Here is a 13,405-nt window from a genome sequence, read left to right on the forward strand (position 1 = left end):
CAGAACCAGAGAAGTATCTTCTGCCCTCAAATGAGTACTTATTTACTCAAAGAGAGCACTATAGAAAGCATTTGGGAAACATTTTATTCGGTATTAAGACTTCTTTGTGTAAGCACCTGAATAAAAGCACGTTTTTACAGTGAAAACTACCCGTGTCTACCCTGGTCATTTCAGCAGCGATCCATCAATTAAGTTGATTCGAACATATATTCAAACATTAAAAGCAGCAATGTCAGGTCAGGCCTGATCTATTTATACAGCAGTGCTCCATTATCTCAACTGTTCTCTTTGCCTACACCAAATATAGCACTGGCGTTATTAGTGATATTACACTGGCACCTGGCAGACTTCACCGGGAATATACCGGCAACTTGTTCCTCTGGCTTCAGCCTTTATTCCTCCCTCCCTGCAAAGCCGCCTCAGACGCAGCTGGGACAGCTCCTGAGAGGACATGGAACACAGGGCTTCATCTCCCAGAAGTAGCAAGCAGAGATTCAATATCCTGAATGACTTTAGAAGTTTTTTCCAAAGCCTCCAAGATGCAACCTTCATTGAGTTCTTCTGTCTTAATCCCGTTTTCTTTTTTTCTGACAGTGATACCAGACGGATTGGATTTTGCAGCAGATGTCAATTTCAGCATGTTGCTATTGTCTAATAAAACTAGTGTTACTTTGTTAAGAAAAAAATGTCAGACTCTTCCTCCAGAAGAGAAAAATTAGTCATTTGTATTCATCATTCTGCCTTGCAAAGTGTTATGTTTTGTAGCATGGTAATTACATACAGGTAAAAAAAGAAAAGGACTGTATTACTTAAAACATCTACAACATTTATAGAAAAACGCCTTTTAGACTTCAATTTATCCAATAGGTACTTTGAAAAGAAAAAGAATGTTACACTTTAGTTTTAACAGCATGCACTTTTCATACTAATAGAATTGAACAATGGCTTGAAGACAGTTTCAGAGTGGCTTTAAGCAGATTCAGCACAGAGCACATTTCCAGCTGGCTGAACACAATAGGACAATACTAAGGTAGCTGATAAACAGAAAAATACTGTATCGCAACAACAAGCCCAAAGGCAACTGTGTTTTGTTCCTCTTTCAAGAACAGATCGGCAGATGACTCTTAGCAAAACTGATGCAATACACATTAAAGGGCCTTGTTTTCTGGTAGTTTTCATTTTAGTTTTGTACTTCAACACTCTTTTTGGGTTTTTTTTTAAATCTTTACCACAAAATAAGTGATAAAACAGAAGAAGATAAGTAAGAAAATTAGGTTGTTTTAAGTGAGACAGTAAAAGAAGGTAAGATCAGGATAGAGAGCCTTTGATTATCTAAACTGCAGTTTTGAACATGCAGATAAACAGGAGAATATAAAAGTGAAAAAAATCTTTACAGCTTTTAAAAGGATACAATTAAATCTTTGTATTTTTTCAAGCTCAGCATCAGCAGACCTGTCGAAAAAAATAAAAGTTATTTCTCAAGGATATTTTCTACTTCAGATTTTAATTTTTAACAGTTTCCAGCAATACTGAGAATTAGATTAGCAAAATCTCTGTCTTTGATACCACTATTCAATGGCTGACATTTGTCAATCATTTGTGTTTCCAAAAATTTGGTCTCTGCTCTAAGAATAGTTTCTTTGCTGTAAGTATGTATAAATATAGATAGAATTTTCATTTCATCAGCTATAAAATGCTATAAATATAATATAGCTGATGCTGTAAAATCCATCAGCTGAATCTGCTATAATTTAAGTAACAAGTGCAACTGCAGTTGATTTCCATTAGCACATTTTTAATATCCCAATGTTTGCAGATGATGTCAGTAGATTTTTGGTAAGTAGCAAGTGCAACTGCAATTTATTTCAATTAGCACATTTTTAATATCCCAATATGTTTAGAGATGATGTCAATAGATTTTTGGTCAGTAGCATGTATTAAAAAGGACAAATACATCAGCAAGAGATACAAATGTCATTAGGCAGTTCAAAGTACTGTTTTAGACACTTGATGTTCTGTTAAAAACCATCTTTGTTAGTCTGATATCTTTTTACTGCAAGTCATTATTTTTGTAACATTAACTGTCCTTTGACAAAGTCACCATAATTCTGATTTTTAAGACAGGCAAAGCTCAATGAAACAACCTTCACCTGAAACTCACTGAACATTTTAAACACTGAATAAAAAATGTGAAACCATATACAAAATAAATGTACTTTAAAAGCAAATTTTCATTTTTGAACATTAGGAAATGCAAGATATAAAATTCAGAGTATAATATTTTTGGTTTTGTTTTCAACATTATTTATAGTCAGGTATTTGGGATAAAGATGAATACCAATTTTCTTCAGTTACAGAGTGTGCAGTATATTCAGCAATCTCTTTCCTTTCATTCAAACTTCTGCACCATTCTATTGCTGTTCTGATGTACCTGTGTTAATAAGATAATTTAAAAAATTAGTTATTTATATGAGAAATAAATTCAATTTTCGAGCAAAGAACTGAAGGTACTAAGGAATACACTTGGATCTGAAAGAAAAGAGCTATGATTCAAAATCTAGCTTTTTCTCCTAGCTTGCCTTGCCATTTTTTGTCTAGAATCTTCTTCATATTTAGCTCTATACAGTTATAGCAAATTATAAAAAAGCTGTATGTTTTGCAATGAATAGCATACAAGTGTAAATTTTTGTTTGTGAGTACCTGCTTGCTAAAATGCAGCACAGAAAACTTTTGATAATTCCCATAATGAGGCTGTAATTATAGCAAGCAGATTAGAAAACAATCTGCAGGCAGAGGTCAATATCTGTAATAAAGCAAAAACTGGATAAAGTGCTGTTCAGTTCTATATATCAGCTCTATATAGGACAAATGCTTTTGGGTTGTTTTTTTTTTTTTTTTAATCTACTGAAGTAAATGCCAAGTTGCAGCTCTGTTATTTTTCTAAAAAGACATTGTCTTAACAGTTATAATGGAATCGCAGCATGCAGTGGCCCTGAGTCACACAGGTCTTGAACCTTTGCCAGAAATAAGATGGAGCTTTTATCATTCATTACATGTTTGGTCCATCCCTACCAGCTTACTGTCAGTAAATACTGTTTGTTCTTCTAAGAGGATTTATAAAGAATAATTTTTATATTTAAATTAAATTGAACAACTAATTTAAATTACCTTTCATAGACTCCAGGATTACTTATTTGTATTAGCTGCTGTAGCCCATCAGGAGTAGTTAACTTACACCAGCCTACATCTTCATTTATCTTAGAAGAAAAAAAAAAAACAAACAAATATTAATTTTCTGCTGCAGTCCAAAGGAAAAAAAAAAAAAAAAGCAAGTACAATATGCCATTTTAAGAATGAAATATCTATAAACAATCCACTTTAAAAACTTACAAGTCTGTGGTTTCCTAGGGATAGTCTGCTATAACAAAGGCTGGGGAAAAACACCGGGCAAAGTCACAACTCTTGCTTTGTGCTATTCAAGAATGAATTATTTCTAAAAGTGTGTAAAAATGTCTCCAAACCTGTAGAATTCTCAATTTTTTTTTTTTTTTATATTTTATTGGCACCAGAACTTTTGTTTTTGTATTCTCATTAATTTTCTAGTAACACTTTTTCATGGAAATTTTTAGGAATAGTCCTTCCTCTAAGTCACGTGTTACCTGGATCTCACTACAGGAAGAGCTGAAATCCCAAACCATAGTCAGGGTCATCCTATCCCAAAAAACAGCATGGACTTTATGATCTGAGTACACAATCAGTCTTCCTGTGCTGGGAATAACCTTTTCATGCAGCAAAACTGGTAACATTTCTCGTCCATCAGTCTCAGATACCTAGAACCAAACAAATACATTAAAAACTTGAAGAAAGGCTATTTACATCATTACAACTGTCTGTATCTGTTCCAGATTTTTAATCCACTTGTTTTTCGAGATCACAACCAGCTCTCTTCATCATACAATTGCTTCTTAAATATAACTTTTAAATGCATGCTTTTGGTTCCCAAATATCTGCCTTCCAATCTGTGAGGATACACTCACCATTCTTCCCTCTATATTAAGTCCTATTCCCTATAGTCTGTACGATCATCCTTATAACTGCAAGATTTACAAATTTTCAGCTACATACCACTTTCCAGCAGCAGAGATAATAATTATGACTTAATGACAGTTTTGTTTTGCAGCAATACTGAAGAATTCTGAGAAGAGAAAAAAAAAACAAACAAAGTATTAAGAATTTAATTCCTACTGTGTCTTCTAAGCACTTGAAAATTTTGTTTTGTAAGTTTAGATATGCCCTCAATACTAAGCTAACTTCCTTTAATTTTTATACTTAAAGTAAGCGTTTTGTGTAATTTGAACTCCTGTCCTTCCTAAGTCAGTGGAATTAACGCAACAAAGGTAAAGTTACTTGGTTGCCTGAGTAATAATGGAGGATATAGAGTATGGATGTCCTGGCACATCTGGAGGTAGGCTGCTCACTGAATACATCTTTTCTTCCACCTGAATAAAGAGCAGAAAGAAGATGAGTTAGTTACAGGTACAATAGCATGAAAACAGAATTAAGAGCAAGTTATGGAATTTCTAACCTCCCATAAGCCAACTGTAATCACATTTAAATCTGCCACAGAACACAGACAAAAATCTGATTGAAAATTGGTTCCTTTAGCCTATGTCTCTTTGAAGAAATATTCAAATATTCAGTTTCTTTACAATCAGTGAGAACCAGAAGTCCTCTTGTCAGACAGTAGACTACAGGTCTATTGAGCGGCAATGTTTGACTATAAGTTAAAGGCTGGGTTCCAAGAGTGCAAATCTTATCCTTAATTCTGCTTTAAAAATTCAGGGTGTTGCATTAGCACTTGAGAGGACCTCTCCTCTGGGAGAACTTAACAGATATGCACTAAGGCAAAATCCTTTTCCAGCACTGAACAGCTGGTCTGCAGCAAAGCCAGAACAAAGCCTGCATCTTCTACATTCTGTCTTCATATAGTAGAAAACATTTCCAAGTACAAAGAGATGAAACTCTAAACAATACATTAGCTTCAAGACTAAGCTTCTAAATTTGTGAGAAATGGTTGTTTGATAAAATAAATGTTACAATGAGAAGAATTTTCTTATTGTGTAAAATTTACAAAAATAATTTCTGAAACAGAAGGAATAATCTCATCTTTTTGTATGACTGATGGCTTGATTAAGGCATTATAGTAATTACCAGCGTAGGGACTTCACTACACATTGCATAGCCAAATGTCTTAAGAAAGCTGCTAATTTGAAGGAATTTGGAACATCCTTTTAAATAGTTCTAGTTTTTAAATAATCTCATACCTTTTTTGTTCCTTTCTGGATTGCATAATGTATGAAATATTTTCCCAAAAATGCTCCCTCTGACTTGAAAAATGACTTATCACCAGGATAAATTTCTGTGATGTTTGTCCTACCATGGATAAATCTAAGAAAAATAATAAGATTTTTAGCAAGTATTTAAAATGCTGTGTCACTGGACAAGGAAAACAGGTTATTAAACCTGAGAAAAACAATAAGCAGAGACACATTTTTAGCAACTCCGATGTGAAAAGTTTCTACTGTTTCACAAACAGTAGAATGTAGCAATAATGTCTTTTAACACAGAATATGAACGTTACTAGACTCTTTGTTTGCACATGTGCATGGGGGTGGGATTTAAATAAGCTAAGGAAAGCTTTTTTGTGTCAAGGTTAACACCTCTTAAGAGCTGCACATTCCACTGACCACAAAACATAGTCATCCTGAAAATAAAAATCCAACTTTCTTAGTAGACCAGCCACACCTTGTGTAGACAGAAAACTGCAGAATGGAACAATTTCTGAACAATCTAAAGGTCTTAATTGAGAAAAAAAACTCTGAAAAAATCTGAAGTGCTGCTGTTTAGATGAGATGAAAATTTAGGAATTACACTCAGGAAAAATTAAGAACACTCAGCAGAAAGATCAAAGGGCTAAACACCCGTGATGCTTTTATGAAAGACTTTTAGGTGCTAATAGCAGTTGTAGCAATTTCAATTTGAAAGTCCTGTTGTTGGTTGGTTTTTTTCTTTTATTTTTCCTTAACCATATGGACAAGGTGACTTGCCTGGAAAATCCACAGCTGAACATGTGAATTATGTAGGTCACCAAGATAAACATTTCCAAACTGTGAAATCTTCAGCAACAAAAGGAGAGATATAATTTGCAAAGATACCAAGTACCATTATTTTAAGTGAAATCTGTGGGAACTCCAGCTGTCCAGTAAACCTTTAAGAAATTAGATTATCAAATCACTTAAACATGACTTCAGATTCAGGTCTGGTAATATACCGTGCTAGAAAATGTGAAGTCCAGTGAACAAACAGCAGAAACAGACTCTGACATGAAGACTGTGTTCCATTTCTCAAAGAGTGAGAAAGGGACAGAGAAAGACATTTCATCTTAGATCTTAATTCCCATACAAATAAAGTCTTCCAGATAACACAGATGATCTCCTACATACCTGTAGAAAACACCCTGGCACCACACAACTTGAATTAGCTGATGGAATGAGTATTTGTCCGTATCTTCATTCTGAAAGAAGTCACAGAATGTCCACCTGTTGTGTAAAACAGAAGAACAGCCTCACTAAGTCCCTATATTGGTCGTTCTTTTGTGTGAGTGTGTTTGCTGGTAATCATTTCTGTAAGTAGAATTGATGCATGCACACTTATTCAAATGATAAATGGACACATATTTTCAGAGTCCTCCAATTCCTTAGTTATCCACTTAAGTTACCAAATTAAACTTCTCAATCCAGCAAATTTTTTTGTTATTTTTAGTGCTGCTGACAGACAACATATGCCACTGGCCCACCTCAAAAGTATTATCTTTTCAAAACTGAAGAGGAAAAACCAACCCACCCCAACACAAAACCTGTGTTCTTTTTTCAATATTCTCTTTTTCATTTACATATTCATACCGCATGTCAGAAAATATTTTTTTTAATCTAAACTAATTACTATAGCTTCATTACAATAAGTTACAGAATGTTTGTTTTACAATGTCATATTTCAAGAAGTTCCTGAAAAACTCACAACTGATAGTAATTTTAAACTTTTTTTTAATAGCTAAGATTCAATTATTTTGCTAGAAGTTGAAGTTCCAAACTGCAGAATTGTAAAGCATATGTTAACAACTACAAAGTAAAGAGTTTAAATTACCTGTGTAGATGTGGGGCTCTGCAGCTGAGTGGCAAAGCTGAAGGTAAACATGAAATTGTTTCATGTGTTTCAGGGTCTGCTAAAACATCACCTTCAACAGCTGTACAGCTGTTTGTCTCATATGTCTTTATTACATTTTCCGCAGTATGTAAGTTACAGCATTTTAGGGCCAAGGACAAAGGGTATTTCCATTCTTCTGGGCACAAGGAAACAGTCCAACGCTGTGTAACCCATGTGTATTCAGAAGAACAGTTTGTGTGGAACAAAGGCACTCCATCTCTTTGGTCCTTTGGTTTGGTTGGCTCCCTATATCTACCTTCAGCACAACCACATTTATTCCTATTATCTATTCTTTGTTTTGATGAGACTTCTGCTGCAGAATTTTCACTTGGTTTTCCACACTGATCTCCGCTTTGATAGTTGCTGCTCTTTTCAGAGGAGCATGAGGGTGCTGCAGATGACTGGCTGACTTTACATAAGAACTCCACTGTAAATTCTTGCTGCAATTCTGACAAGTAAAGGTGAGCATAGCCATCTACAGATGAGATCTTCACATTGCCATTGTCAAAACATCTTGTCAGATCAGCTGTCACAGGGTCAGGCCATTTAATTTCTAAGATATCACTGAGAAGAATCTAATACAAGAAAAAGGATTGAAATGTGCAGCAAGATAAAAATGACCTTCCTCTCAGAAACTGCAATGGAGCATTTACATTTAAATTAATTCAGTCCTTCTGCAAGGTGATGTATGGCAAGAAATGTTGCTCTGTATTTATCTGCATGTATGAACTCAGAGGAAGCAAAACATCTAATCTTCACATCTGCTTCCTCCTGTACTAACAGAGTTCTATCTAGCAATAATGTTTTAATTTTATCCAGTCCTAAATTAGTAAGGTACATGGGCAACTGATCAGGCACAACTGTATGTGTTTGTGTTTCCAATGGCTTCTTCAGAAACAAGGGAGAGAATGGTGAAATTATCTTGTTCGAAGCAATTATCAGTAAATTTGATAAAGAATTGCAAAAGAACAGTAAAAAAAATCAATACCAGACAACACAACAAGGCTGCAGGTAAAACTTCAGCTGAGATAAACATAATGTGATCTCAATGGGGAAAGGCAATCCTAACTACATATAATTAAATATATTTGTATATAGGAGGATGGGCTCTGAGCTGACTGCCACCAACCAGAATCCTGGTGGTGTAATTCTCAGTCCCATGAAAACACACTCACTACTCACTAGCAATTTAATCAGTAGAAATTGTTTGAAAGTTCTAGGAATGGAACAAGAGCAAATGGAATATATAGTGTAGTGATACTACTGAATATATACTCACAGCTAACCTGCATTTTGAATACTAGCTGCAGCTCTGAACAGGCCAGAACACTGACAAGATCCCCCTCATGGAGCTGTCTAGATATGTGGATGGTTGGAGTGGCCGAAAAAGTGCCTAAGCACACCACAGGAATGGGTTGTTTTGAACTCAAGCATAAGGCAAGTAACACAGTGGAAGTGTTTATGTGCCCATGAAGGTATTGTCATGGAAGTAACAGGCCTCAGGTTAACTCTGCTAGGCCCCGGGCTGGCCCGTCAGGCTCGTTAACAATTTGTTATGAGAGCTGAAGCTTACTGACTCTTACTTTATCATGGTGGACTGCTGGAGTGTAGGAAACAGCAAGGTCCTTGAAAACATGGGCACTGTTTGGTAACAGGCCACAGAACAATAAAGTGACAGTAAATTGCTGGAGAAGGAGAATTATAGGAGTCCTAAAAAGACTATTTTGGCTTTAAGAAAAGCAGTCTTCCTCAAAGTGAGGGGGAAGAAACCAAAGGAACAAAAAAGGGGCGTGGGGGAGAAGCCTACCAAAATGGTAAGGTGCTTGCTGCGGCCTAGGAAAGTTATCCTTCAGCATCCTGAAGCAAGTAGTCACAAGGGATGCTGTAAGTTAAAAACAGTCTAGAAACCCAGCCAACCTCCAAAGGAGCTACATCTTTCAAGGCCTCAGAGAAGGTGGAACTTACTCCTCAGTGCTAAGAACAGAGCATCAACTCTTTGCTGCTGTACTTTGCACTGAATGCATGATTGGTAAGGATTGCTGTCTTTTAATTAAGTATATAGTGACACTGAGTGACAGTGCTTTAGGCAGCTAAACACCAACATGAAGGGTCAGTCTAAAAGGTTTAAAACTCGCCTGATTAATCAGTTGTCTTAGGATTCCCACCACACTGTGCAGACACTCATATTCAGTGGGAGCACCCAGAGAGATGCTGATCTGGAGCAAAGCTTCCAGAAATACTAAATTAGTCTCTGCATGGATATTCAGTGTGACCTGGAGCAGCCATTCCCACAGAGAGACACTTTGCTCCATTCCTCTCACAGACCCCAGCAGCATTTTCGCAGGGGTACTCCAATGGGGAGCTTCGGAAACACCATCCTGTTGCACTGTGACCTCCCTGAAAGGTTTCTACTGCCAAAATGTAATAACGTACAAAATCCTAGATTTTATCCTTGCTAGGAATAAACTAGCTTTTAGTGTTTCTTTCCACAAAAAAAAAAAAAAAAAAAAAAAAAAAAAAAGCACTAAGCGAGTCTAAGTAACAGTTAAAACTGTAATTTAAAACGGCAGTAATTTAAGAAAGATGACAGCTCCATTAGCCAAACTGCACTCGATAAATCTCCACAGCCTGTACTCACACATATGCATGTGAAATTATATTAAACCAAATAGAGTAGTTTTTTTTTACGAAAGAATTACTCGCCTAATGTTTAATCCCACCTTTTTTCTTTCCGGAGGTATAACACGCGAAGGTAAGTACGGGCGAGAAGAAAACGCGTTCCGGAAATCTAGCGCTCGTAGAAGTTGTTCCTGTTGAAGTGCAGAGAAAAACAAACCCTGTTACGATTTTTTACATGCAGTGATAAAAAGTTTACGCTGATTTCATACTTCTTGTGGAGATGAGGCTGTGAAACCCGCTCTGTTTTTTACAGAAAGAAACAAGAACTGTTGGGACCGTGATCCCCAGGCCGACCCGTTGCCGAGCAAGGAGGCAAGTCTGGCACTGCCCACGGGATGCTTCCAGGGACGTCCCAGGGACGAGGGACAGCGCTCCCGTCCCAAAAGGCACTGCCCCACCGCATACCCGGTAGGCACTGACGACAAAGGCGACCCGCTGGCGGGTGGTCTCCGCCGGCTGGAGCGGGTGGGCGGCCGGAGGGAGCGCCGCTTCGTACAGATACTCGGAGCCGCACGGAGACAGCAGCAGGCGGGATCCCCCCGCGTAGTACACCTCCACCGAGCCATCCTCGAACAGCACCATCAGCCTTTCCGCCTCCATCGCACCGGAGACCGAGCCAGAACAGCGAGCAGCGAGCGCACCGAAGCGACGGTGGCGGCCGCGCCGCCGACTGGCGGGAACCGCAGGGCGGGGCGACCGCCAGAACTCCCGCCGAGCTCCGCTGGAACTCCGCCCCAACTCCTGCCGAGCTCCGCCCGAGCTCCAGCCGGAGCTCCGCCCCAACTCCTGCCGAGCTCCGCCCGAGCTCCAGCCGGAGCTCCGCCCCAACTCCTGCCGAGCTCCGCCCGAGCTCTGCCCGAGCTCCCGCCAAACTCTCCCCGGATCTGCTGCCGACCGAATCTCCTGCCAAACTCCGCCCCAGCTCTATACGTCAGCGAGGTAACCGCGCCTTCCTGCTCTCAGGCGAGATGAGCGCATTCTGTACACACATCTGTAAAATAAGCTTGAGGGAAATGCACACGGTGTCCTTGTACTTTTTTTTTTAATAATTTTTTATTTGCTGAAAGCGGGGTGGTGAGCCAACACACAGGTCCGTACCTAGAACTGGGCAGTAGAAACCCTGTCTGAACAGAAAGACCAAGATGCCAAAGGACAATTTTAACATGATGCCTAGTTGCCTTTTTTTGACTATTATATACACCCTCCACCCCCGACCAATACTTATAGTTTAATCAAAGCTGTTTTAAATGGACTGGCAGTTCACAGCTAAGTGACAGTTGTTATTAACCGCCACTCTCAGCAAATGCAGTTGAGTATCCCCAGTAGTCCATACGGTCTCTCTTAGCTTCCTTACTGCTTAGGGAAGTACAGGTTTCTCAGGTAAGTGCAATCATCGACTGACTGCATTCAGTTCAACTTTCCATTCCTGACAGTTGTTGTCTCGGCAGAAAGTAGGTCAACACCAGGTCAAGTGGCTGCTGACACAGCCATGCATCAAAATAACCTGATTCTATTCACAATACCCCTTTTCAATAAGTATTATTCTGTTCAGTAGTTGTCTGAAGCAAGTTTCAAAGTATATATTGGGATTATGAATGAGTTATGAATATTATTATTTATGGATGACACATTGAATTTTGATCACAATCTCACTGCTCTGGTTGGAAGCCTCAGCATAAGAACTGTGGAAGTAGGTCACACAGGCTGAAGTAGAGGTGGCAAATCATCAGCTCAGGATACAGTGTAGTATCTTCCCTGAGTTTTGGCTGGAATGTAATTTTCTGTTCCTGTATCAACTAATGATCACAACTATAAGGCATCAAATGGATGATTAGAACTATAACTCAGAGAGAAGTTGCAAATTTGAGCTGTCAGTAATTCAATGAGTTGTGTGTAGTAGGAAGGAAAGGCAGAAAGATAAGGAAATAATGTCCCAGTGAAAAATAAAGATTACTAGTACAAACTAGACCAAGTGTCACTAACATTTAGTGCCACAATGGATTATTCTATTGAAAAAAAAAATCCTAGCTATGTGCAGTTTGTGATACCTGATGTGGTTGGGCCAGTCTTGCTTCTCTCTAGTGGCACAATTATTCTAAAACCCAACAGTTAAAACCCAGTGACCTCATCTGTTAAAAAAAAAAAAAAAAGCCAAAGGCCAGTAACAAGAACTTCTTTGCAGATTTTAAAGGGAAATACTGAGAACAAGCTGCATTTCTGGAAATGAAAATCACGCAACAGCAAAGCACATGCAAAGCAGCAATTCTTGCAGCCCATTTTGAGATTCCTTTAAACAAAGTGCGATTTTCAAATACTAAACATTTTTGCTAAATCATAATCATTTGTCAAGAGTGGGAAATAGTGTGCATACTTTTACTGATCTGCAAAGCCTGGGTCTCATGCTCAAATCTGAATGTGAAGCCTGTTTCTTTTCAGAACGAGTGCTAAAGAATCTTACTTCACATCTCCCCCAAATTTTGTTTTCCATGGTTCTCTGCCTTCACTGATTTACCATTATGCCATTAAGAAAATACATATTTTAAAAAAATTGTACTTCTGCAAGGGATTGGTCAGAAACCTGTAGATGAGAAACACTTTTACACAGTGCATTTGAAATTTGTAAATGCTCAAACTCAGGTGAAATAACCTTTAAATCTCTCGTGACTCATCTCTATCATACACAGAACAATGGGCGATTAAGAATGGGCAGACAAGCAGCAGACAAGGGGATCCTGACAGTGAGAAACCTGCTTTCTCTTGCTCTCTCACATTCACTAGCTTGTATTGAAGTTCTGTGAGATTTAAGACAAGTGGGAAATACTTGACTGTTTAATGAAAATATTATCTTGTTTATTTAATGCAGCAGGACAGAGTTAAAATTAATTTTTCCCTGCTGCAGTAAAGAATTGAAAGCACTTACAAAGTTCATATATACAGACTGTAAACTTATATGCTAGTTTGAACGAAAGTCTCACTTTATGATTTTTAGTATTTTCAGTGGAGGAAAAACCTACTATTGCAAACTTGACCTGAGTTGTCCCTATATATACAGTTCCTAGTTCCTGATTTTTTTTTACCCAATGATTTGGCATGCTTCTTATCTACTCATAAAATTACTGTTTCCACAAGCTGACAGTACATCTGGAGATAACTACCTGACAGAAGATGACAACTCACCACAAATCATGCAAAACTAAAACATGTAAAGTGCAGTCTGTTCGAGTCACTGTTACTTTACTGCAAAGCATATATGAATGCTTGTTCCTTGGGACTTTAAGTTCTGAATAAATATAATTTCCACATCTGCTTGTAAAGCCAGCAGAAAGTCTGACCTGTATTTAGATTAAAATTTTTGTATGAAAATTGTGCTCAACTTAGAGAATATGTATTTGAAAGTCATCTTGTTTTCACATTTCTAGTTTCTGAATTTTAGCCTGAAGACTTTGGAATGCTAATACAGTCT

The 13,405-nt window shown here is 37.9% G+C and overlaps 1 protein-coding gene across 2 annotated transcripts; it reads right to left on the reverse strand.

The window, feature by feature from the left end:
• Positions 1-61: 61 nt before the first annotated feature.
• On the reverse strand, positions 62-10,570 carry CZH5orf34 (chromosome Z C5orf34 homolog). 2 transcript variants are annotated; one of them, XM_068175820.1, is made up of 12 exons: positions 10,495-10,570; positions 9,984-10,073; positions 7,204-7,838; positions 6,504-6,599; positions 5,325-5,448; positions 4,408-4,499; positions 4,126-4,195; positions 3,660-3,830; positions 3,169-3,257; positions 2,339-2,431; positions 1,412-1,452; positions 62-660 (listed from the first exon to the last, which is right to left on the reverse strand). In XM_068175820.1, exons 1-12 carry the CDS (start codon positions 10,540-10,542, stop codon positions 467-469), a joined length of 1,743 nt encoding a protein of 580 aa, XP_068031921.1. In that variant the 5' UTR covers positions 10,543-10,570; the 3' UTR covers positions 62-466. The 2 variants fall into 2 exon arrangements, with proteins under 2 accessions (XP_068031921.1, XP_068031920.1); XM_068175819.1 differs by having other exon boundaries at positions 10,348-10,570.
• Positions 10,571-13,405: the final 2,835 nt, after the last annotated feature.

The sequence above is a fragment of the Anomalospiza imberbis genome, chromosome Z (genome assembly GCF_031753505.1).
Source record: "Anomalospiza imberbis isolate Cuckoo-Finch-1a 21T00152 chromosome Z, ASM3175350v1, whole genome shotgun sequence".
In the NCBI taxonomy this organism is placed as follows: Eukaryota; Metazoa; Chordata; class Aves; order Passeriformes; family Viduidae; genus Anomalospiza; species Anomalospiza imberbis.

Coding starts and splice junctions, on each gene's coding strand:
- CZH5orf34 (XM_068175819.1), bottom strand. CDS start 10,542: ATGGAGGCGGAAAGGCTGATGGTGCTGTTCGAGGATGGCTCGGTGGAG. Junction 2,432..3,168: donor AATCCTGGAGTCTATGAAAG/GTAATTTAAATT, acceptor TTATTAACACAG/GTACATCAGAACAGCAATAG. Junction 1,453..2,338: donor TCTGTAACTGAAGAAAATTG/GTATTCATCTTT, acceptor TTTTTTCGACAG/GTCTGCTGATGCTGAGCTTG.